Source organism: Bubalus bubalis, chromosome 3, assembly GCF_019923935.1.
Source record: "Bubalus bubalis isolate 160015118507 breed Murrah chromosome 3, NDDB_SH_1, whole genome shotgun sequence".
Taxonomy (NCBI): domain Eukaryota; kingdom Metazoa; phylum Chordata; class Mammalia; order Artiodactyla; family Bovidae; genus Bubalus; species Bubalus bubalis.
In genome coordinates this window covers 152823161-152845518 of record NC_059159.1, presented here as the reverse complement: position 1 = coordinate 152845518, position 22358 = coordinate 152823161, and the positions used below count along the sequence as shown (strand labels likewise).

Here is a 22358-nt window from a genome sequence, read left to right as displayed (position 1 = left end):
TTCTCAAGTTCGTAGATCGTCATAAATGCAGTATTTCCTACTGTTTAAATTTCTACCGACCCATTCTTCAGTAACACTGTACGTGATCTTTTGGACTAATTTCATATTTGGGGGTTTGGTGTGTTGTTTTGCAAAACTTCATGATGGCAATTCTTCCTAAAAACTAAAATCCTATAATGTCTATTTAAACAAAGTCAAGGAGAAACATTCGATTCCTTCCTTCTCTTAAACCTTTCCTCGGGCTTTGATTTCTCAGAGTTGGTTGCTTTAACCTGCCCTTCAAAATATCAAAGCAGGCTTTCCAGAGTAAGATGACCTTTAGAGCACTCAGTACTCTGAGTCAACGCCTGGCACAGCCTACTGAAAACCGCCACCTCCTTTCTGGTCAAGTACCTCCTGAGACATGGTGCAATGCTTCTCCTGAAGGAGGTCTGTCAGTTCTTGCAGCCTCGTGTTCTCTTGTGCAAGGAAGGAATTCAGCTCCTGCACTGCTTCCTCCACCATCAGACTGTCTGAGGGAGAAGAACTGTACTTTAGTTTAGCAGCTATGGTGTCACATTTTACAACTGTCTATCCCGCCAAAGCATTCATGTGCGAGCTCACTTCACTTTCCTGGAAACTTTAAGAAACAGCTGGCTTTTAAGATCTTCCCATGACAGATTAAGTACCCAGGCTTGCTTAGAGGGCTCAGTCCTTACTAAAGCCCTTGCTTAAGAAAACCAGTCAACCTTGTGCTTCTGCAGAGGTAGACAGAGGCAAGCTCACCTAACGCCCATCCTTTTCTATGAAACCAAAATGCCTTGTGAAAAAAAATGGAGGGTGTCCTATAACTTTAATCAGATAAGGAACGGTCTCCCCCAAAAACTGCATTTTAGACTTGTAGACAAGACAGAGTATCTCTAATCAGTCTCAGACTTAATAGTAGTAAAATTCTGTTTTCTAAGGCTATCACAAATTCCTGCTGCTGCTAAGTCGCTTCAGTCATGTCCGACTCTGTGCGACCCCATAGACGGCAGCCCACCAGGCTCCCCCGTCCCTGGGATTCTCCAGGCAAGAACACTGGAGTGGGTTGCCATTTCCTTCTCCAATGCATGAAAGTGAAAAGTGAAAGTGAAGTTGCTCAGTCGTGTCCGACTCTTAGCGACCCCATGGACTGCAGCCCACCAGGCTCTTCCACCCATGGGATTTTCCAGGCAAGAGTACTGGAGTGCAGTGCCATCGCCTTCTCCGATCACAAATTCCTAGTATTCACTAATAGCGACATGAAGCCTCTCTCTATTGGCAGAGAAGGGAAGGGCACAGCAGAGAGCAGCAATTTCACTGTTCAAATGGGCATCTATAAAATCATGAAGAATAAAGACAAGAGCATAGGATTACTTATCATATTCTGGAATACTATGCTAGATGTACTCTGGAGGCTCAAGAATTGAAATGTATAGTGTTATTATATAATATACAAAGAACGAAGTACACCTATAGAACTTAACATACCAAATTAGTATGTTTAAAATTAGAGTCATAAATACTATAGCTGAAATCCTCCCAGGTGATACTGACCTGATACTCTCAGGTCATATACTGACCTGATACTCTCAGGTCATATACTGACCCTAGAGACAGTTATCAGGAAGTAAAACTGGCATCACTCTTAGAAATGTAAAACAGGTCAGTCATGTGCTGGTTTTCACGGTTTTCAACCAAGATTACCTGCATCACCTGGAGAACCTTTAAAATTAGATACTTACCTAAGACTATCCTATACATACTAAATAAGAATACACATGGGCAGGGCCAAAAAACAGTATGCACCAAAAACTCTCAAGAGTGATTCTGATTCAAAACCTAAGGTAAGAACTTGGGGCTGAATTTTAGTCCTCTTAATACCCTAAGATATTGAGAACAGGGCCCAGAATATAATAAGAGCTCAATAAACATTTAGTGACTTAATAAACAAGCTAATAAATGCAATTCTATTGAATCAAGGGCCAAATAAACATGAGGGAAAAATGAACTGCCAAAAGTTAGAGTTGATGATACAATTCACACTTCACACATCTTTGTCTATTAAAACATTCAGCTAATCGATGGCAACCATCTTTCATGTTATAAATAGCAGCTTAGCAGTTTGTAACTTGTACTGAATGTTTTTACTTTTTAACTTGACCTCTACCTTAAAATGCATGCCATCAAAAGGCATAATTTTAAAGTACCATTTAATGCACTACTCTTTTTAGCTCCTTTTTAAACACAGTCATTCCTTTCTTGATATTCATTTATAAAATCAAGTTTATCAATGAGACAGCCTCTGTATATGGCATTCCATCTGATATAATACGCACATGGATATACCATATGTATTATGTATTATGGTATATCCATGTGCATATTGTTTAACAATACCTCCTAACTATTCAAGTAGAGCTAAGGGAGAAAGAAGTAACACACAACTCAGTTTACATTAAATGACAAGGAAGATTTATAGCCATTCATTCACCATTATATAAGCTCCAACTAGACACCAGAAACAGAGCAAGAAAATGGAGAAACAAAGAGTAAGGCAAGGCAGTATACCAAGAGACATAGCTGGGAACACACAAAGTAAATATAATATATAAGCACAAAAGTCTGGGAGGACACAAATAATACTATTTACAATGGCTATCTCTGGAAAAGTAAGATGGGAGGACTTTTGTGACTTCTGATTTGTATATCTTAAAACAAGTATCCGTTATAAATAATAAAATACAGAAACACACAAACACACTATTAGAAAAACAAAAGAAACTTTTGACCACAAAATTTTACGAAGTCCTTAATATGCCTCTCCTTCTAATTCTATTGATTAACTTGGCCTAAGTATCTTTAAAAACAAAATTACAGAGTAAGAAAATTCTTGTTTTTCCCAGCCAGTGATTCAACTGCCATTATATTTGAAGTATCTCTCTCAGAAATGAAAGGTTAAACATCTTAATGACAATCAGAGAAATTAAAATATTACAACTAGACCATGATTATTATTTAAAGCATGAAGTCAGGACATTTAATAAGATGCAACCTAGCTACACAAGTACTTAACTACACTATACATATGTAAGTTTCTGCATTAACTCTGAACAGTAATATAAAATAGAAGTTTTATTTCAAATAGACACTTTTCCATTCATGTATCATTTTACCTTTTTAAACATTGAGGTCTAACAATTCTAAAACCTGAGCCAACTTTGTTTGAAAATAACAAGAGATAACAGAAAAACAAAAAACAAGAACAGATTAAAACTGACTTTAAGACATTTAGTTAAAAATAAAGATATAGCAACTCCTGCAGCTCAATTCCAGAAAAATAAATGACCCAATCAAAAAATGGGCCAAAGAACTAAATAGACATTTCTCCAAAGAAGACATACAGATGGCTAACAAACACATGAAAAGATGCTCAACATCACTCATTATCAGAGAAATGCAGATCAAAACCACTATGAGGTACCATTTCACGCCAGTTAGAATGGCTGCTATCCAAAAGTCTACAGGCAATAAATGCTGGAGAGGGTGTAGAGAAGAGGGAACCCTCTTACACTGTTGGTGGGAATGCAAACTAGTACAGCCACTATGGAGAACAGTGTGGAGATTCCTTAAAAAACTGGAAATAGAACTGCCTTATGACCCAGGAATCCCACTGCTGGGCATACACACCGTGGAAACCAGAACTGAAAGAGACACGTGTACCCCAATGTTCATCATAGCACTGTTTATAATAGCCAGGACATGGAAGCAACCTAGATGTCCATCAGCAGACGAATGGATAAGGAAGCTGTGGTACATATACACAATGGAGTATTACTCAGCCATTAAAAAGAATACATTTGAATCAGTTCTAATGAGGTGGATGAAACTGGAGCCTATTATACAGAATGAAGTAAGCCAGAAAGTAAAACACCAATACAGTATACTAACACTGCTGCTGCTACTGCTAAGTCACTTTAGTCGTGTCCGACTCTGTGCGACCCCAGAGACGGCAGCCCACCAGGCTTCCCCGTCCCTGGGATTCTCCAGGCAAGAACACTAGAGTGGGTTGCCATTTCCTTCTCCGATGCATGAAAGTGAAAAGTGAAAGTGAAGTCGCTCAGTCATGTCCGACTCCTAGCAACCCCATGGACTGCAGCCCACAAGGCTCCTCCGTCCATGGGATTTTCCAGGCAAGAGTAGTGGAGTGGGTTGCCATTGCCTTCTCCGGTATACTAACACATATATATGGAATTTAGAAAGATGGTAACAATAACCCTGTATGCAAGACAGCAAAAGAGACACAGATGTATAGAACAGTCTTTTGGACTCGGTGGGAAAGGGAGAGGGTGGGATGATTTGGGAGAATGGCATTGAAACACATATAGTATCATGTAAGAAATGAATCACCAGTCCAGGTTTGATGCTGGATACAGGATGCTTGGGGCTGGTGCACTGGGATGACCCAGAGGGATGGTATGGGGAGGGAGGTGGGAGGGGGGTTCAGGAAGGGGAACACATGTACACCTGTGGTGGATTCATGTTGATGTATGGCAAAACCAATACAATATTGTAAAGTAATTAGCCTCCAATTAAAATAAATAAATTTAAATTAAAAAAAAAAGAAAGCACAGCCAGTTAAAAGTGGACATTAACTTTGCCCTTCTAATTTTTTTTTTAATAATTCTACTGTTTCAAGAAAAGGTTGGCATAAAAAGTGATATTAAAAGCATTACATTTAATACTTTGGTATTTGTGCAAGACAAAATGTCCTGCGGGTATATAATATTCTCAGATTCCTTTCATAAACCCAACTTATCCTTTAAAATTATTAAAATATTTTTCAGATTCAAAAAAAATAAATAAAAATAAAAAATCTTAAAAAAAATAAAGATATAAGTTTGAAAATAATAATAATGTGTAAGTTTGAAAACTACAAACTCACACACAAAGGTTAGTTCCTATTCCTCCCCCTCTGCTCCCGTCTCCTAGGTTTTGCCTCACCTCCACTGTTCAGCTTCCGTGATAAGAGCTCCACCTTTTCTTGCAGTTTATCATAGACGGTCACAATCTGGGACACTGCTCTGCGGGAGGACTCCACACGCTCCTGCAGCTGAGATTCCATCTCTTCACTGGAACTGCTGGCCAAAGTAGCAAGGAAAGAGAAAGCTGGCTCTTGCCCTTCCCCTGAGGACACAGGGGGAAAAAAGAAGCCCCTAAAATTATAAAACTGCAAATATCAAAATCTACTTTTTCCCCTCAGATGGAGGGCCTCAAAGCGAAGCCCTACTTCAAACACCCAGAATGCATGCAGCGGTAAACTTGTCACGAACACCCACCTCTCTCTCGGTCATCTTTCCGTTCTTGATTGCTGTCAGAGTCTGGTTCTGGCTCAGGCACAACAAGGGCTTTTCTCTCTGTGAGTAGGTCTCCCAAACCTTGCTCCAGATCATAACGCTTAAGGATGATACGGATGTTTTCATCAAACTAGAGCAGAGGAGGTACAGTTATGAAGATACAGAAGGAAGCAACTTTGGAAATAAAGAGAAGGCTACAGAGAACTACAATGCTCAAACCAAAACCTGAGTAAATTAACAAGCTACTACCTGACTCCAGTACCGGTTGACAATCAATAGTGAGGCATCATCAGTGGCCTGTCTTCGTTCCAGTTTTTCAATGTGTTCACGGAGTTCATCTTCGATGGCTTGCCGTTGATCCAGCATTTCTGCCAGTTTGCGATTTTTGGTTTGCAGTGTTCGAATGTCTAACTCCTCCTGCCCCAGGAAACCAATCTTATTAATCTCCATAAAGAAATTAAACATATCAGCTGTTAAACTCAACAAGGGCTAATAAGTGGATAAGAAGTAACAGCAGAAGAAATAAATGTATGTCTGTTATGACTGGAGGAAAAAATGACATACACAAATACACTAGAATCTTGACCTCAGCTCACTGTTCTAGTCACATGTACACATACAAAACACTGCTACTGGGAGGCTGCACCATCCAGCCAGATCACCCTCTACCCCAATCAGTCATCTGTCTCCTAAGGACTGCTCTTCATTCGTTCAAGACTTTGTTAACCAAGTTCTTCTGTATCCCAGTCCCTGTCAATACATCTAGTGACTTCAATATACATTTGGACATGTACACAAGCGCATGAGCCATCTAATCCTCTAGCATCTATACTGTTAGCATTTTGAATTCCTTAACTTCAATGATTACCTCCATCACTGTGCCAGACATTTCAAAAGCCATAGCCTAGATTTCTGTCATATCTGGAACTGTGCCACATCTGAAATCTTAAATTCCAACTTCCCATTCCCTGAATCTTCCATTCCCTGATATCCTTCCGGATATCTCATGACCTTATCCTAATATATTAGTCTTCATCTGGATCTCCAAAATATTGAGTTTTCTCCTTTCTCCTCTGTCTCCACTATCTTCCATACCTTGACTATATCCTATTGTATATTCCTTCACACTCCAACTTACTGGGCTCCTCAAGTTCTCGACCTTTAATCTTTCTATTCTATTTCTGCACACAAACCCTAGTCTGAATCAATCCACCTATTGGACTCCTCCATTCCTACACCCAGTATGATGAGACTTCTAGATGAGGTCATTAAACTAAGGAGACTTGCACCTTTATAAAGTGAGTTCTAACCTGAACAGATTTCATCATTTGTCCAAAAATGTTTCTTTCTTTAACAAGTGAACTAGCTCCTATTCTACATCAAAGCAGAGTCAAACTACAAAACCCTATCTGCTCTCAAATCACACTAAGCAGGTGACTTTGCTTCCTATTTTAAAGAGAAAATAGAAGCCATCAGATGGAAAGTTCTTCAAGTCCCCATCTCCTAGATCCATTCACACAGTTTGCCAACCTATGCCCATACTCTAAAACCTCAACTTGTGCTCAGGATCACGTCCTCTTTTGTTTCTGCAAAAATGTTACTCCATCAATAACAGTGTACCCCTCTCAGTACCTTTAACCTCTTTCTGAGGAGAAGCTGGTGGGGGGTGGGGGGTAGCGAGTAGGGAGGAACCTCAGGCAAAGAAACAGCGTGTTGAAAGGATTACACTTTTACTTTACCTAGAAATTAATGACTATTTTAAAGTAAGAACCATTTATTAGAGCACCAATTTCTTATTTCCCTTTAATTTTCTCTCTTCTATTTGATTAAACATTCTTGATACACCAAAATAGTCAACAGTTTCCCAACTGTACCAGCTTATGAATACTATTAATAAATGACATCTTTAACTTTTCTGAGTATCACCTTCCCCTTCTTACTCCACCTGAAACCTGGATGAGAACACTGTTTCCCTACAGGCTTCTCCAGTGGTAGCTGTTTCTCTCCCACACCCTTTGAAGCCCTGGGCCTGGAGACAGGCAGGTGTCCTCCTTATTTTCCACTGCCACTTCTAAGCCACTGTCTATTTGCTCCCTAAAACCTCCTAGCTTTGCAGATCATGCCACTGGTCTGGACCACCCACCACCCTGCCTTGCTGCACTCATCTACAAATGCCCATGTCACTTCTCCACATTTCCTGAAGATTTAGCACCTGGCATGTCATCACTCTCTCCAATACTACTCATGTTGTACTTCTTACTAATTTCATTTCCCATACAGATGATCTTTCTTGCATCTCAGATCCTGTACCCTGACCTCCCCTCCTCCAATGATCTTGTCCTTTAGCTCCCCCGGCCACCAAACTCCCAGTTAGTCTTAGTCTTAAACTTAGCTATACTTGGATGTTCTCTATAAACTCAATTTCCAACACCTCATTCTCCACAATTTTGCAGCTCATTCTCTCTAGGTTTCTGACTCCATTCATTCTTCAGCAACTCCAGGATCTACACTCCAATGGTCCTATACCTTCATCCTAAACCTACGTCCCTCACTCCTCTTACTTCCTTGCTTCCTTCTTGCTGCTACTGCTAAGTTGCTTCAGTCGTGTCCAACTCTGTGCAACCCCAGAAATGGCAGCCCACCAGGCTCCACCGTCCCTGGGATTCTCCAGGCAAGAACACTGGAGCAGGTTGCTATTTTCTTCTCCAATGCATGAAAGTGAAAAAAGTGAAGTCGCTCAGTCATGTCCGACTCTTCGAGACCCCATGGACTACAGCCTACCAGGCTCCTCCGTCCATGGGAGTTTCCAGGCAAGAGTACTGGAGTGGGGTGCCATTGCCTTCTCCTGCTTCCTTCTTAATCAAACTTAAATTCCATGACTGGTCACACTGTTTTATAACCTTCTCCTCCCTGACTCTATATGTGCCTACTAAAAACCCCAACCTTGGTAACGTCCAATTCTCCACCTATATCCGTGAAGCTGAATGTGACTAACAAAATAAATAAATAAATAAATAAAGCACCATGCTGACTGGCCTCAGTTTAAACTCAAGTGGGTTCTCAGTGCTGTCCAGCAACTCTACCCCATCTCTCTAGTCCATACTCTCTTCAAGATGACTACTTCGTACCTTCTCCTGTCTCTTCACACCTCCAAAACTTTCTCCCCCATCCTCACTCTCAGATGAGTCTTGCTTCTGATTTCACTGAAAAAAAATAGAAGCAATCAGAAAAGCATGTCCACATCTATTACCCACAAGCCCAACTACTGACCTACTTATATTTGAACCCACATCCCTTGTGTTCCTCTCCTAGTTAAGGTGCCATCCCCACCTTGTGCATTATATTACATTCTCTCTTCTGTTCAAGAGAGAGAACAGAACCAGTAACTGCTTTCTCTTTCTCCTACATCATCAAGTTTATGCTTAGTCGCTCGGTTGTGTTCGACTCTTTGTGACCCCATGGACTGTAGCCCACAAGACTCCTCTGTCCATGAAGATTCTCCAGGCAGGAATACTAGAATGGGCAGCCATGCTCTCCTCCAGGATCAAATTTATCCTATCAAATCATTTCACCAATAAATAAAAATGCCATAATATCTCCTACTTTAAAAACACAAAAAACAAAAACTTCCCTCAACCCCCAATTTCCCTTGGGCTGAGGCCCCATTTTCTTGGTTCTACTTTACATCAACACTCCTCCAAAGCAACATCTCTACCTCTTTCCCCTAATTCTTCTCCTCACACATTCTCTTAAGCTCACTGTAATCAGGCTGCCGTTGCCACCACTCCACCAATGCAGTTCTTGTTGAGTCTCCAGTGCAATTTCTATTATTAAATCTAAAGTCTCAGTCCACCCCTTTCTCAACCCATCAGGAGCCCCTGATCAACTCCTTCTTGAAACTCTTTCCTCCTTTGGCCTCTGGGATCCCACCCTCTCTTGTTCTCCTACCTCAGTGGCCCCTCTTCGGTCAGCCTCGTCTCATCTCCTTGACATGAAGTGTTGCTGCTCCAGGGCCCTGTTCTCAGACCTCTTTATCTATGCTTGTTCCTTACAGGAGAGCCTATAATCTCATGGATTTAAATTCCATCTACAATGCTTCAGAAATGTTCAGCTTTAGCCAAGACCTCTCCACAGACTGCCGATCACCTCATCCAACTACCTGTCTCATGGATTTAAATTCCATTTACAATGCTTGAGGAATGTTCAGCTTTAGCCGAGACCTCTCCACAGACTGCAGATCACCTCATCCAACTACCTGTCCACTCATAGGTCTAATAAATACCTCAGACTTATAGTCCAGTATCAAACTTATGATTCCCCCCAACAGCTTCCCAAAATCTGCTCCTTTCATATACCTCCCTAGCTCAGCTTGTGAAAACTCCATACTTCTAAAATCCTGGGCTCATCTTGCCTCCTTTGTTTCATACCCTTCATCCAATCCACGAACAAATCTTGTTGACACTATCTTCACAATGGCCTGAGCCACCATGATCCTTCATCAAGATTATTGCAACAGTCTTCTACATAGAGCAGACACTTTTTCATTCCATGCCAGACTTCAGCACAGCTCTGGTGGACAGCTCCAGTCACACCACCAGTGTTCCTTACTTGATACTTGAAGCATACCTGCAATCTCAAAGTTTTTTGTTCCACAATCTCAGCTGGTTTACAACAGAAACCTTGAAGTGCAGAAGAAAAGTTATTGCCTTCAAGGGCAACTGTCAACCAGCTGGGGCAGGAATCAGTGGATGTGTGTCCCAGCTCCCCACCCTTAGAGAGGAAGAATGGGAGGGAGAAGAGGGACAAGGAATGAGGGGACAATTCTGTTAACTGAACTCCTGCTTATAAACCTAGCTCCCTTATGGTCTTTTCTTAAAACCTAAGTCAGAGCATGTTTACTTCCCTGCTTAAAACTTTCCAATGGGTCCTTACTGCCTTCTGGATAAAGTCCAAACTGGGACGCATGCATCCCAGTTTTGTGCATCCCTTAGCATATGTAGTTATCTCCAGGAAGAGCTCATTTCCCACTCTATCATAACAGTCTATTCTTTTCTCAGTGCCAGCCTACAAACTGAAGTCCAGGAGCTGTCCTTAGTGTAAAGCACAGTGTCTGGCAAATACCAGATGCTCAACAAATACTTATGTTTTTGAATGAAAAAATGTCCCTGGGATGCATGATGTGAGAGAGTGCCAAGACAAAATCACCTGCTGGCAACAGGAGGCTGATGAATCCCAGACAGCAAACCCAGAAATTATACTTCATCAACAATTTACTCTGAGTGTTCCTATTACTCTCTGATCCTCAATTTCAAAAAGTAGATATGGTTTTGTAGGCTATTTAAATGTAAAGCATTTTTACACCATATCCCTATGGTTAAGTTCCAAAATACAGACTCCTTACCTATTATAGTGAGTTTATGGTGTCTAATGGACATATAACATTACTATAAGTTTTTGGTGTATAATTGTCTAAAAAAATTAACAATTCCATAACAATAAGGATGATATCTATTTTACTCAACATTATAGACACAATATCTAGCCCAATAAAAACTATTAATAGATAACATATACTGAGTACTTACCATGTTAAAAAGTAATGTTCCTTAACAAGAACCCTTTCATTTCCTCCTCTCAAAACGCCAACGAGGTAGGTACTATGATTACATTTTACAGACAAGGAAATAAGAAGGCATTCTCTCAGTGATTGATTTTGCTACACTGCCTCTTAGTACCTGGTCCCTTAGTTTCCAATGAATGAAAAATCAGTGTATAGCTTCCCACAGCTAAATAACTACAATCAATGCTGAATCTGGCACCAGACTCTTCAAAGAATATGAATATACCTTTAAAAACAAAGATCAAATGTCATTATATTTCTTTTTCAGAAATGAGCAACACATCATTTCATCTACTTTTGGCTGTTTTATCTCCCTCTTCTTTTCAAATCAATTTCCCTTACTCCAAAATTACTCCATAATTATTACTTCTAGGTTGCAACTGACAGAAGAAAAGCACACTCTCATAGCATTATTTCCACATACCGTTGAAGAGACACCCCCAAGTTTAATTGTTTCCACCGTGGTCCCTGAATCTTCAACAGCTGTCTTCTTCTCTGGGGGCACAGATGTGCCAGGCTCTGCAGCTGCTCTTTTATTTCCAATTCCTGACATCTTGGCACAAGATGATAGCTGTTTTCCTGGAGACAAAAAAAAATCTTAGGTAAGATAGGCAAGGAGAGCAACTCGAGTCCATCTATGATGTAAAAACTAGCAACTTTTCCTGTCAGTCCTTTAACCCGGGTCCATTAATTCCACACTTAGCAACATGATCCTCAAGTTCCTCTTGGAAAAAGAAAAGTAAATTGTGAAGTAACAGTCGCAGCTGAATTTACAGAACTACAAAGTTCTAAATAGGATGCTACTAAAATACAAGATAATGGGCAAAGGATGAAGAGACTTAGAAAATTTTCAGGCATCTCATTTCCTGAAATGCCAACAGCTGAAAATATAGTTTGATTTAGAAATATAGAAAATCAATTAATTCTTTAGTGTTGGGAGAATCAGAGAGCTGGAAGAGACCTGGGAGATGTCTACTTAATTATTAATACTGAACAAGCCATATATCATCTCTGAGCCTCAATTTCCCAAAGCAGAAATAACAACAGTATATGCTTCCTATGGTCCTCATAAGGAATGAATAAGTACAGAAAGACTTTAGCATAAGGCCGAACACGAAGCATGCACTCAGAAATGCTAACTCTCCTTTTTATATTTGCAGTTTCCTTATTTCTAAACGCTCTCCCCCACGAATTTGTGTCACCCTAGAGGAGCTAGATCTGGGTGTGAATCCCAGTACTAACTCTTAGAGAGCCGTGCTGTCTTGGAAAGGAATTCTTGATATGCACAATGCAAGTGACCACATACTCTCTCTGCTCTACTCGCTTCCCAGGGTTTCGGAGCTCAAAAGAAGTGGAATAGATGCTAAAGCACTTTGCTACTGAAGGTATCAGCCCTGCCATCACCGAGACGACACACAACTCTGCTTCCAACTGAAGCTACAGGAGAAGGGTATCGGTGGCAGCGACCAGAGTGGGACCTCGCCTGGAGAGAGAGGAGGAAGACAATGGCCTCAATCCGACTCCAGAGGAGCCAAGGACCCCAGCCTTCGGAGAGGCCAATTACAGGCCCGGGAGAGGGAGGCCTTGGAGCGGAAGAGGGTGGGGATTCCCGTTGCCCGCTGAGTCCCGTCCCGCCCTTGCCCGAGATCTGACCTGAGTTCTTCAAACTTGCGCCGCCCGGGAGTGGAACTCGGGGCAGTTATTCACCAAGGTCCGAGTAGCCCTCCCACCTCTCACCCCTAACCCACAAGTGAAGACCCAGCGAAGCTTCCGGGAGGCGGGGCCAAGGGGAGGAAGAAGGGAAAGAAAAGAGGAAGTCGCTTCAATCTGGCAGCGTGAAGGACAAGACTCAATCGGGCGGAGGTGACGCGCATCGAGGGCGCCCCGCTTCCGGAAGTAAGCACTGTCTAGCAGCTCTTCGGCGCCCGGCGGCCGCTAAGTAGAGGCCTCGCTGACGTCAGAGGAAACGTCCCAGATTTTTTCCCGTTTGTTAACCATTGCTACTGCGCTACTTGTTTTTTTTTTTTTTTACTGTGAAAAGTGAAAATCGCTCAGTCGTGACCGACCCTTTGCGACCCCATGAACTATACAGTCCATGGAATTCTCCAGGCCAAAATACTGGAGTGGGTAGCCGTTCCCTTCTCCAGGGGATCGTCCCAACCCAGGGATCGAACCCAAGCTTCCCGCATTGCAGGCGGATTCTTTACCAGCTAAGCCACCAGGGAAGCCCTTAAGCACTCCCCCCCACCCTTTTTTTTTAACTGAGTACCTATTGTTTTTTAACTGAGTACCTACCTAAACAGTGCCTATTGTTCTGTTACCTATTATTGGTTCTCCTCAGACTGGCGATTGGCTGATGGCGCCGTCAATCCCCAGGGGAAAGGACTAACTTTCAGACATCTCGGGAAAATATTACTGTGAGCCCCTTCTTGCTGAAATAAAAGGTTCTGGAGAAAACCCAAGAGATTCGGTAAGTTTAGAAGGTTGTAACTATTACAGGGAAATGTATGACAGCTCTGTCTACACATTAAAATCACTTGGGGAGTTTTGGTCCCTCTTGTGTAGGGCCTGGGCATCCACATTTTATAAAAAAGCATTTCCCCAACCCTCCCCCACCCCCACTAGATTCTAATGTGCAAACGGGATTGACAGTTACTACCTTTGTGTATCTTTTCAACAATAAATTGACCAGGGAATAAATAAACATAAATCAATAAGTTGTTTCCGATCTGAACACTCGTCTATTTTAAGCTAATTAAGCATTGATTTTTTTTTTTTTTTTAGTTAATAACAAACTGCTATTTTCCACTCAATTAAACTGAATGTGTTTTAATGATAGGAAGGTAATCTAATTTATTGATGAAAAGCTGTATGCCTCACAGAGGTATGAAAAACTACCCAGTAAAGTCAGAATGTAAACAGTGGGAAACAAGCGTTCATATTTCCTGATATTTAGAACACTTGCCCAGTGGTAAAGAGGCAGCTGGTTCCAAATGAACTCTTTGGGTGAAGCAGAAGCCTGAGAACCATGTTCAGGGACCTGTCAGGGAAAGCATTGTATGAAATGACTCTCTCTGACCTCCCTCCTTTGACTTCTTTGCTCTTGGCAAATCTTGCATGCACAGAACCACTGAATGGCATGCAGTGATTCTAGCCCAAAGTTTGTAAAGTTGAAGGTCACAGGCTGTACTTGGCCTACAAGTATGGTTTGTTTATTTTGGACACTATTGACTGCCTTTTAAGATATTTTAGGACTTTGCTGGCGGTGCGGTGGTTAAGACTCCACGCTTCCAATGCAGGCTATATGGCATTCAATCCCTAATCAGGGGACTAAGATTCCATATGTCACATGGCATGGCCAAAAAATACATAGATAGATAGATTACCAACTTCTCTTGAAAATGTTGAAGGTCTGGCAACACTAGGTTTATATTTTTGCATGGCCACATTGCCTAGAGCTGAGTGGTTATTTTATTCCTGTTTTCGGTGATCCCCACTATTGGTAATTGATTGCCTGACACTAGTTGAATTTCATTTGAGTGTTGTCAATGTGTGTTGTTTTGTGCTAAATCAATTCCTGGTCTAGGAGAATGTTGTTGGTTGCCTACTCAGCATCCACTTCCCCTCTCTCACCTGAATAGAACACAACCAGAATTTTATTCATATGATTATTTATATCCACTTAGACCCCTTCATTCCCTATGTCTTGAAGGAAGCTGACTTCACTTCCCTCTTCAAGGATTGTCTTAATTCAAATAGTAAGTCCCATTCTCAAACCCAAAGTTCTGCTCTTAACAGTGGATAGTTTAATCGGGCTGAATAGCTTGGAATAATAGGACTGAAGCAGTTTCCTTATCTTCTGAATTTCTTCTGAGGCCTGAAACTGTTGGAGCCTTCTTGTTACCTGGCTTGATAATGAAATCAACACAGAGATGGGAAGACTAAAAGAATCTCAGGAATGTTGCTCCACCTGAGTAAACGTTAAAATATCTAATTAGCTTTATTGTATAATTCATGAATTGGGCAGCATCCTGTTTAGCAAGTAGAGGGGAGCTCCAAAAGGCTATAGAAAGGGAGAGATTTTTAAAGGTAAGATCAGGAAGTCAAAGACAAAGATTATTTCAAATTTAGCTAGCCTGTCCATAGTGGATGAGGGGATCTGTGTGCCAGTTTACTTCATCTTCCTTTCAAGGATGGAAAGGTTTACCTCATTGGTGCTGACCAGAAAATTTCACACTGACCAGTTAGGATTACCTTCTTGGAGAGGATTGTGACTGCCATAAGGTCAGGTATTAAGTCTTCCTTTTAGCACAAGTGACTCCATTTTGGGCCTCTCATTTTTTTTTTTTTTTTAACAGGGAAATGGTGCCAGGTCAATTCAAGACACCCCTATTCCACCCACACTTCAGAGTGCTGGAGAAGATATTGAGAAGACAGCAGACCTTTATAGAACATTTTAATTCTCACCATGTAGATAACCAGATTTTCCAGCTACTGGTGAGATCTGTTTCTCCCAAGAGCTCCAGTCATGACACCTTCTCAAAAGCCTGTTCTGATTCAAAGAGGTGGCTTCACCCTAGAGAAAATGGAATAGATGAAAGGGAAGATGGCCAAGACCTCTTTCATTGACCATGTTTCCAGTTTCTGATCAGCTATCACATGTTCACAAGCTACCAGCCCACAATCGTAATCAAGAGAAAAAAAGAATAATCCTGGAAAAATAAGTTTGGTCCTCACTACTAAATGGCAGAATGTTTGCTGGGCTATAAGAATATTTTTTTGGGTGGAATCTTCCTTGGTGGCTCACATGGCAAAGAATCTGCCTGCAGTGCAGGAGACCAGGGTTCGATCCCTGGGTCGGGAAGGTCCCTTGGAGCAGGGAATGGCTACCCACTCCATTATTCTTGCTTGGAGAATCCCATGGACAGAGGAGCCTGGCAGGCTACAGTCCATAGGGTCGCAAAGAATCAGGCACGACTGAAGCCAACTTAGCGTGCACAAGGACATTTACTATTTTATACCTTTGAAAGTTCTTGTATTTGATTGCTTGTATCAACATTATAATTTAAGTAATAATCCTTTTTAAAAAGGAGCAGAGTCATAAAGATTTCAAGTGATTTTTTTCCAAGTTACTTAATGGCTATTTCTCCAAAGACCCTTCTTCAGACTTGTTGCCAGTCTTGGTTAAATATATGGTTCTGCCACCAGGTGGCAGCAGGCAACGTGCTTTTCACCTCCAGTTCTTCAAAAGCTTTGCTTGGTGATCGTGAAGTCGCCTCTGACTCTTTCTTTGTGACCCCATGGACAGTAGCCAACCAAGCTCCTCTGTCCATGGGATTTTCCAGGCAAGAATACTGGAGTGGGTTGCCATTTCCTTCTCCAGGAGATCTTTCCGACCCAGGGATCAAACCCGGGTCTTCCACATTGTGGGCAGATGCTTTACCGTCTGAGCCACCAGGGAAGGCCAAAGCTTTTTATCCTCTGTGAAAGTATTAAGCCTCTGCTACTTAGTTGTTCAGGTTTTTAAGAGTTAAGATATGGCCGAAGAGTTAATATTGTAAAGCTTTGCTTGAAGAGTACAATATTAACTCTTTGGCCTGGTGGCTCAGACGGTAAAGCGTCTGCCTGCAATGCAGGAGACCCAGGTTTGATTCCTGGGTCAGGAAGATCCCCTGGAGAAGGAAATGGCAATCCATTCCATCAGTCTTGCCTGGAAAATCTCATGGACGGATTAGCCTGATAGGCTACAGTCCATGGGGTCGCAAAAGAGTCAGACACGACTGAGCAACTTCACTTTAACTCTTAAAAACCTGAACAACTAAGTAGCAGAGGCTTAATGCTTTCATAGAGGATAAAATTAAGATATTTTGGGTTTTTGTTTACCACCTTGTCTGTGCTTGCTGCAGATGTTCTGCTGTAAGATTTTTGTTATATCTCCATGCATTTCAGTATTCCGTGTACTCTCGATGGGGTTATTTGTGTGCTAAACATGATTCTGCTGCTGCTAAGTCACTTCAGTCATGTCCGACTCTGTGCTACCCCATAGGTGGCAGCCCACCAGGCTACCCTGTCCCTGGGATTCTCCAGGCAAGAACACTGGAGTGGGTTGCCATTTCCTTCTCCAATGCGTGAAAGTGAAGTCACTCAGTCATGTCTGACTCTTAGCGACCCCATGGACTCAAGCCCACCAGGCTCCTCCGTCCATGGGATTTTCCAGGCAAGAGTACTGGAGTGGGGTGCCATTGATTCTAGAAGTTCCTTATTTATCCTATTTTTAGACCAGTTGTATTCTATCCAGCATGACATCACTTGTTAAACAGAAACACAGATTCCATGGTATCTGCTTTATACTTGGTGAAATCTTAGAATCTTTGGGGGAAAGCTCTCTAAAAATGCAAGTTCTTACTTTTTAGATTATGCCCCGCCTCTGAGCATGTTTGAGGACCACTGCTTTAAGTGATGATATCCAGTTCTGCCTGAGAGAGTTCTTCAGAAGCCAGCCCTCTCTTGTCCTCTCCCTCCCCTAGCTTATCATCATTCAGCATGACTGCAGCCATCTCTTTCTCCACACTCTGCCTCCTCCTCTCCAGATCACCTGGCCCACTATGCCACACCAGGCCTAGCCCTCTTTGTGAATTCTGGGGACCATGATCTTGGCTCAATCCAGGGAGGCAAAGTCAGGCCTCTCACCCTCAGAGAGTGAGGATAGGGAGTCCCAGCAGGGTCTATGGAAGCATAAGAGCTGATATGTGGTCACAGGTTGTCAGAAAAGCTCCACTTCTGACAAGTTATGTTCTATGTTACAGCCAGAAAAATTGTCTTTTTATACTGTGTGGCATTCTATGGTTAGATTATGAATAGTTTTATCATTTTGATTTCATTATACATTGGTCCTTGTCATGACTCCCTCATTAGAAAATGAGATTTTGGAAAGTTGGAAGCACTCCTAGGAAGTGCTTTACTTCTCACTTGGTAGGTCCACTGTTTCCTATCGCTACTACTAGGTACCTAGCAATCCACCTGACCTTCAAGAAGAAAGAACAGCATGACTGAAATGCTTGCATTAGGCATCAGAATGAGGGTGTGGAACATAATTACAAAGGCAAGATTTGGAATTTTCATTTCCAGTAGCATGGTGTTTGTCAAACTGGGTGAATATGAACGTAGATTTTCATGGCCTTAGAGGACAAGGAGGATAGGAGACAAAGCCCAGGAACTATCCAGGTTGAGTGCCTATTAGAGACCCTTCCCCATAAAAGTAAACTAGATATAATTCTTCTAACATCCAAGGGACTGAAAGAAAATTGTCTGTCTCAGCCTTCGTATAAAGATTTTTTGCTGATTGATCTGGAATTCCAGAAGATACTTAGAGTTTCAAAGAATGCAGAGAAGTGAAGCAAGGATACATAAAGGGCACAGGCAAAGCCAACTATGAATAAGAGATTGCTCCTTATTGAAGTCCTCAGAAAATAGAATCTGAGATGGAGATTTGTGTGTAAGAGGTTTAGTACCTAAGGGAAGTAAAGAAAGCAGGATGAGGGAGAAGAAGAAGTTGGACTGTGTTGCTGTCACTCCAAAGTCCTCCACTAATATGATGGGTAGCTCTAGAACTGGGAAAGTCTTTCAGAGTGGCCCTGAATTGAGTCAAGGGGGCCAGGCTTTTCTACCCCTGCATCAGTCAGTCATTGGATATGGATACTGGGGAAGAGGGCAGGAGCTTGAACCAGGTTTGGCTTCCTTCAGCCAAGTGCAGTCTCTGGAAGGGAACTGAACTCACTACTGTCGAGGTCCAGCACTGCCAGCAGCTGGGGAAAATGAGTTCTTCGGTTCTGATAGGGGAGGGGAAACGTTGGCAGCACACCACACAGTGTCCATTAGTTGAACAAAGGGTAAGGGTAATCAGTGCTGGAGGACCTCGAGCTGTGAGAGCTGAAAAAATGTCACTGTCGAGTCTCACTAAGGACATAGCAACCACTCCAGTATTCTTGCCTGGAGAACCCCCATGGACAGAGGAACCTCGTGGGCTATAGTCTATAGGGTCGCAAAGGGTCAGACATGACTGAAGCAACTTACCAAGAGACACAGATCTGGGGCTCCCACTTGACTTCTACAAAAGAAAGGGAGGAGTCTTGCTGAAAAGTGGTCCTACGCCTAGCAGGTAGACACTCCCTTAACCCCTTTGATGATGGTTTGTAAGGAAATTATTTTACGCTGAAATTATGGCTCTTTTTATTCCTGCAGGGGGAAAAATGGAAGAGCCCATTCCCCAACCTTTAATAATCCAGTGATATGGACTGAATTCTGCTCCCTTTCTCAAACTCACATGTGTCCCCCAGTGTGATAGTATTTGGAAATGGGATCTATAGCAGGAGCAGGGAATCAGAGCCATCTGTAAATTTAACAAACAAAATCCAATTGAGAGTTTGATATAGTACATTGTATTTATAGACTAATTTAGAAAGAAGTGACTACTTTCTAGTAGTTAGTCTTCTCAACCAGGTACATATCTCTTCACTTTTCTCAAGTCTAATTTTATGTTTCAGTAAAATTTCATGTTTTTCTTCTTATATCTCTTTCTTGTTACTTACTAAGTTTATATCTAGATAGTACATAGGTTTTGTTGGTATTAAGAATAAGACTAAATTATATTTTCCAACAGTTTATAACTGCTATGTAGAACAAGCTGTATGTATATAAATATATATTGTTTTTGCCTTAGTATTATAAAACTCTCTTGTTCTCTTAGATTCCTTTTTTTTTGCATGGAGAAAAATCATATAATCTGTAAATAAGAGCTGTCTGGGAGTACCTTGGTGACCTAGTGGTTAGGATTCCGGGCTTTCATTACTGTGGCCTGGGTTCAATCCCTGGTCAGGGAACTGAGATCCCACAAGCCACGCAGCCAAAAAATAACACTCTTGTCTTTTTTCCTTTTCAGTATGTATACCCCTTTTATCCCTTTTCTTATCTCACTATGTTTTGAAGAGAGTGATGACACTGAAGATTCCCTCTCTCGTGTATTTTTTTCTACCACAGGTAGTACCCATTATGTGTATTTTCAGTCCATGCCATCAACATTGTATACTGTCTTTCAGAAGGTTACAGCTGAACGTGCTTGTGTTATATGGCCCTCACTTATTAATCACCATCTGGGTCACCTATCTAAATTGTATCTGTCTATTAAGGCCCAGTTCAAATCTCTGTTCCTTTGATTAAGACTTTCCAGTTCATGTCCAGGCTCTTGCTGCTGAAACCGGCCAACTCTGACAATGAAGGTAGTGTTAAAACTTGAAATGGAATGCAAGAAGGAGACAGCCGCTAAGGAACAGTTGCTTAACGTAAGCTGTCTCCCCAGGTAGTGTGCAGGTGAAGTCACCTTACTTCCTATTCTGGAGCACACACAGAGCTGATTAGAGTTTTAGGATCCCTACAGATGATCAGGACCAAAGAAAGCACTCATTTCCAGCCTTCTGTGTAATATTCTAGCCAGAATGCTCTTTTGTTGACTATTCAATAAGATGATAATTTTCATTCTCTGGTTATTAATTTCTCTTCTTGTAGCTGGTGTGTGCATCTATAGATAATCAGAAAGCTACTTTGTGAACCTGGAATGAAAAAAAGCAGGACTGGATGTATTATTTTATGGTACTTATCAAGAATGGCTGGCTAAATAATGGTATAGCTTCACAATGGAAAGTGTATCTAAATTTATAGTGCTAACATGAAGCACCATGAGAGTATGACTAGTATACTCTCATTTTCATGAAAAAAAATTGAGCCATATTTATAACTGAAATGTGCTAAAAGAGTAGAGCTTAAATGTTCTTACCTCCCTCCCCAATTTTTTTTTTTATAATGCAATAATCATTATCCCAGCCCAGGGTATTGTGCCTGTTTATTCAGTTCAACCCCTCTGAGCATAAATTTGGGACAGTTAGGTTTCCAAGCACAACCCCTCACCTCCACCTTTGGAATTTATAGACATCTCAGGAGAATCCATTTGGACAGAAGTCAGGCATCTTCTCCATTGAGCAGTCGAGAGTTAAGAGACAGATCATTGAAGTACAAAGAATCTGTATCATGCAATATTTACATTGCAGGTAGGGTCTTCCTTTCAGCAAAACAGCATCGAATGTCACATCAGATATTGTTCAAGTGAAGCTTATTTGACTTTATATTGAGTTTGTAAGTGTGTTTTGGTTTTATAGCTATATAAGCATAATGCATTTATACCAAGGTTGATATATTTTTATCAAACATTGTAATAAAAGTAATTTGTATAAGGACTAGATGGTCCATGAGAAGTTTATTTTCCTTTAGACGGGTGTCTGTACATTACTTCAGTTTGAAAAATTCTATTTTTTATTTAATTGTATATGTACTGTCTTATATTGTTCATGATTATTACTTATTTCTAGTCTTTTTTATTCTCTTTTAAATTATTATGAGATCAATAAAGAAGAATTGATATCAATATAACTGGCATAAGATATCAATTTAAATATTCATTAACAAACTACATATATTAATCACATTAGTTACATTCATTTGGATACATTCAGTTATGAATTTCTGGAGCTTGAAGATTGTGGCCAAACTAAGTTAAAAGAAGTCCTCATAGTAGTAGTGTATGGCCAGGGCTTGTGAATGTTTGGAATCTTGCCTTATTGATATTCCTTCTCCACCTCAGGAAGAATAAGACTGACAATACTGACCACTCAGTTACAGTTACTACACGGCTGTGAAGTCAGCTGAGACTACCTCCAGCATCCCAGCTCTTGTACAGTCTCTAAAGCTGGATTCCTGCTCCTGTCACCTCCATGGTATTTGTGCTCTCAGCCAACTCTCCTCTCTCCACCTCCTCAGAACCTCAGGAAACACTGTGACCCTACACATGCACATACTGGCTATTGTGAACTTAAGCTGATGTGTTACCTCTTACAAGCAACTCATTCACATTCGCAGTTTGCTTGAACTTTACTGCAAGGAGATCCAACCAGTCCATTCTGAAGGAGATCAGCCCTGGGATTTCTTTGGAAGGAATGATGCTAGAGCTGAAACTCCAGTCCTTTAGCCACCTCATGCGAAGAGTTGACTCATTGGAAAAGACTCTGATGCTGGGAGGGATTAGGGGCAGGAGGAGAAGGGGACAACAGAGGATGAGATGGCTGGATGGCATCACTGACTTGATGGACGTGAGTCTGAATGAACTCCAGGAGTTGGTGATGGACAGGGAGGCCTGGCGTGCTGCACTTCATGGGGTCGCAAAGAATCGGACATGACTGAGCAACTGAACTGAACTGAACTTTACTGCAGGATAATGGTATTATTTCCTGTTGAAGATGTTCATAAAGCAAGAGGCACATGATCTTATTTGGAGA

At 41.4% G+C, this 22358-nt stretch overlaps 1 protein-coding gene and 1 long non-coding RNA gene across 6 annotated transcripts in view; one reads left to right on the top strand and one right to left on the bottom strand.

Annotated features, from left to right (window-relative positions):
• RNF20 (ring finger protein 20) overlaps nucleotides 1-12768 on the bottom strand; it is a 28659-nt gene extending 15891 nt beyond the window's left edge. The window contains exons 1-6 of one of the 3 annotated variants that reach the window (XM_044940350.2): nucleotides 12631-12768; nucleotides 11402-11556; nucleotides 5607-5774; nucleotides 5340-5487; nucleotides 5005-5187; nucleotides 394-512 (exon numbers count right to left, since the gene is read on the bottom strand). In XM_044940350.2, the coding sequence (XP_044796285.1) occupies nucleotides 394-512; nucleotides 5005-5187; nucleotides 5340-5487; nucleotides 5607-5774; nucleotides 11402-11530 (747 nt within the window). In that variant the 5' untranslated portion in view covers nucleotides 11531-11556; nucleotides 12631-12768. Of the gene's footprint in view, nucleotides 1-393; nucleotides 513-5004; nucleotides 5188-5339; nucleotides 5488-5606; nucleotides 5775-8485; nucleotides 8561-11401; nucleotides 11557-12283; nucleotides 12469-12630 lie in introns of those variants that run through there. The other 2 variants (XM_025282154.3, XM_044940351.2) reach the window with 2 other exon arrangements.
• Nucleotides 12737-22074, top strand: LOC102401443. Of its 3 annotated transcripts, XR_003108310.2 has the most exons (5): nucleotides 12737-12873; nucleotides 13319-13447; nucleotides 15336-15474; nucleotides 19916-20013; nucleotides 21668-22074. It is a non-coding gene; the product is annotated as an uncharacterized LOC102401443 (long non-coding RNA). The 3 variants fall into 3 exon arrangements; XR_003108311.2 differs by lacking the exons at nucleotides 19916-20013; nucleotides 21668-22074 and having other exon boundaries at nucleotides 15336-15721; XR_006550110.2 differs by lacking the exons at nucleotides 12737-12873; nucleotides 19916-20013; nucleotides 21668-22074 and adding an exon at nucleotides 12880-13100 and having other exon boundaries at nucleotides 15336-15721.
• The last annotated feature ends 284 nt before the right edge of the window (nucleotides 22075-22358 follow it).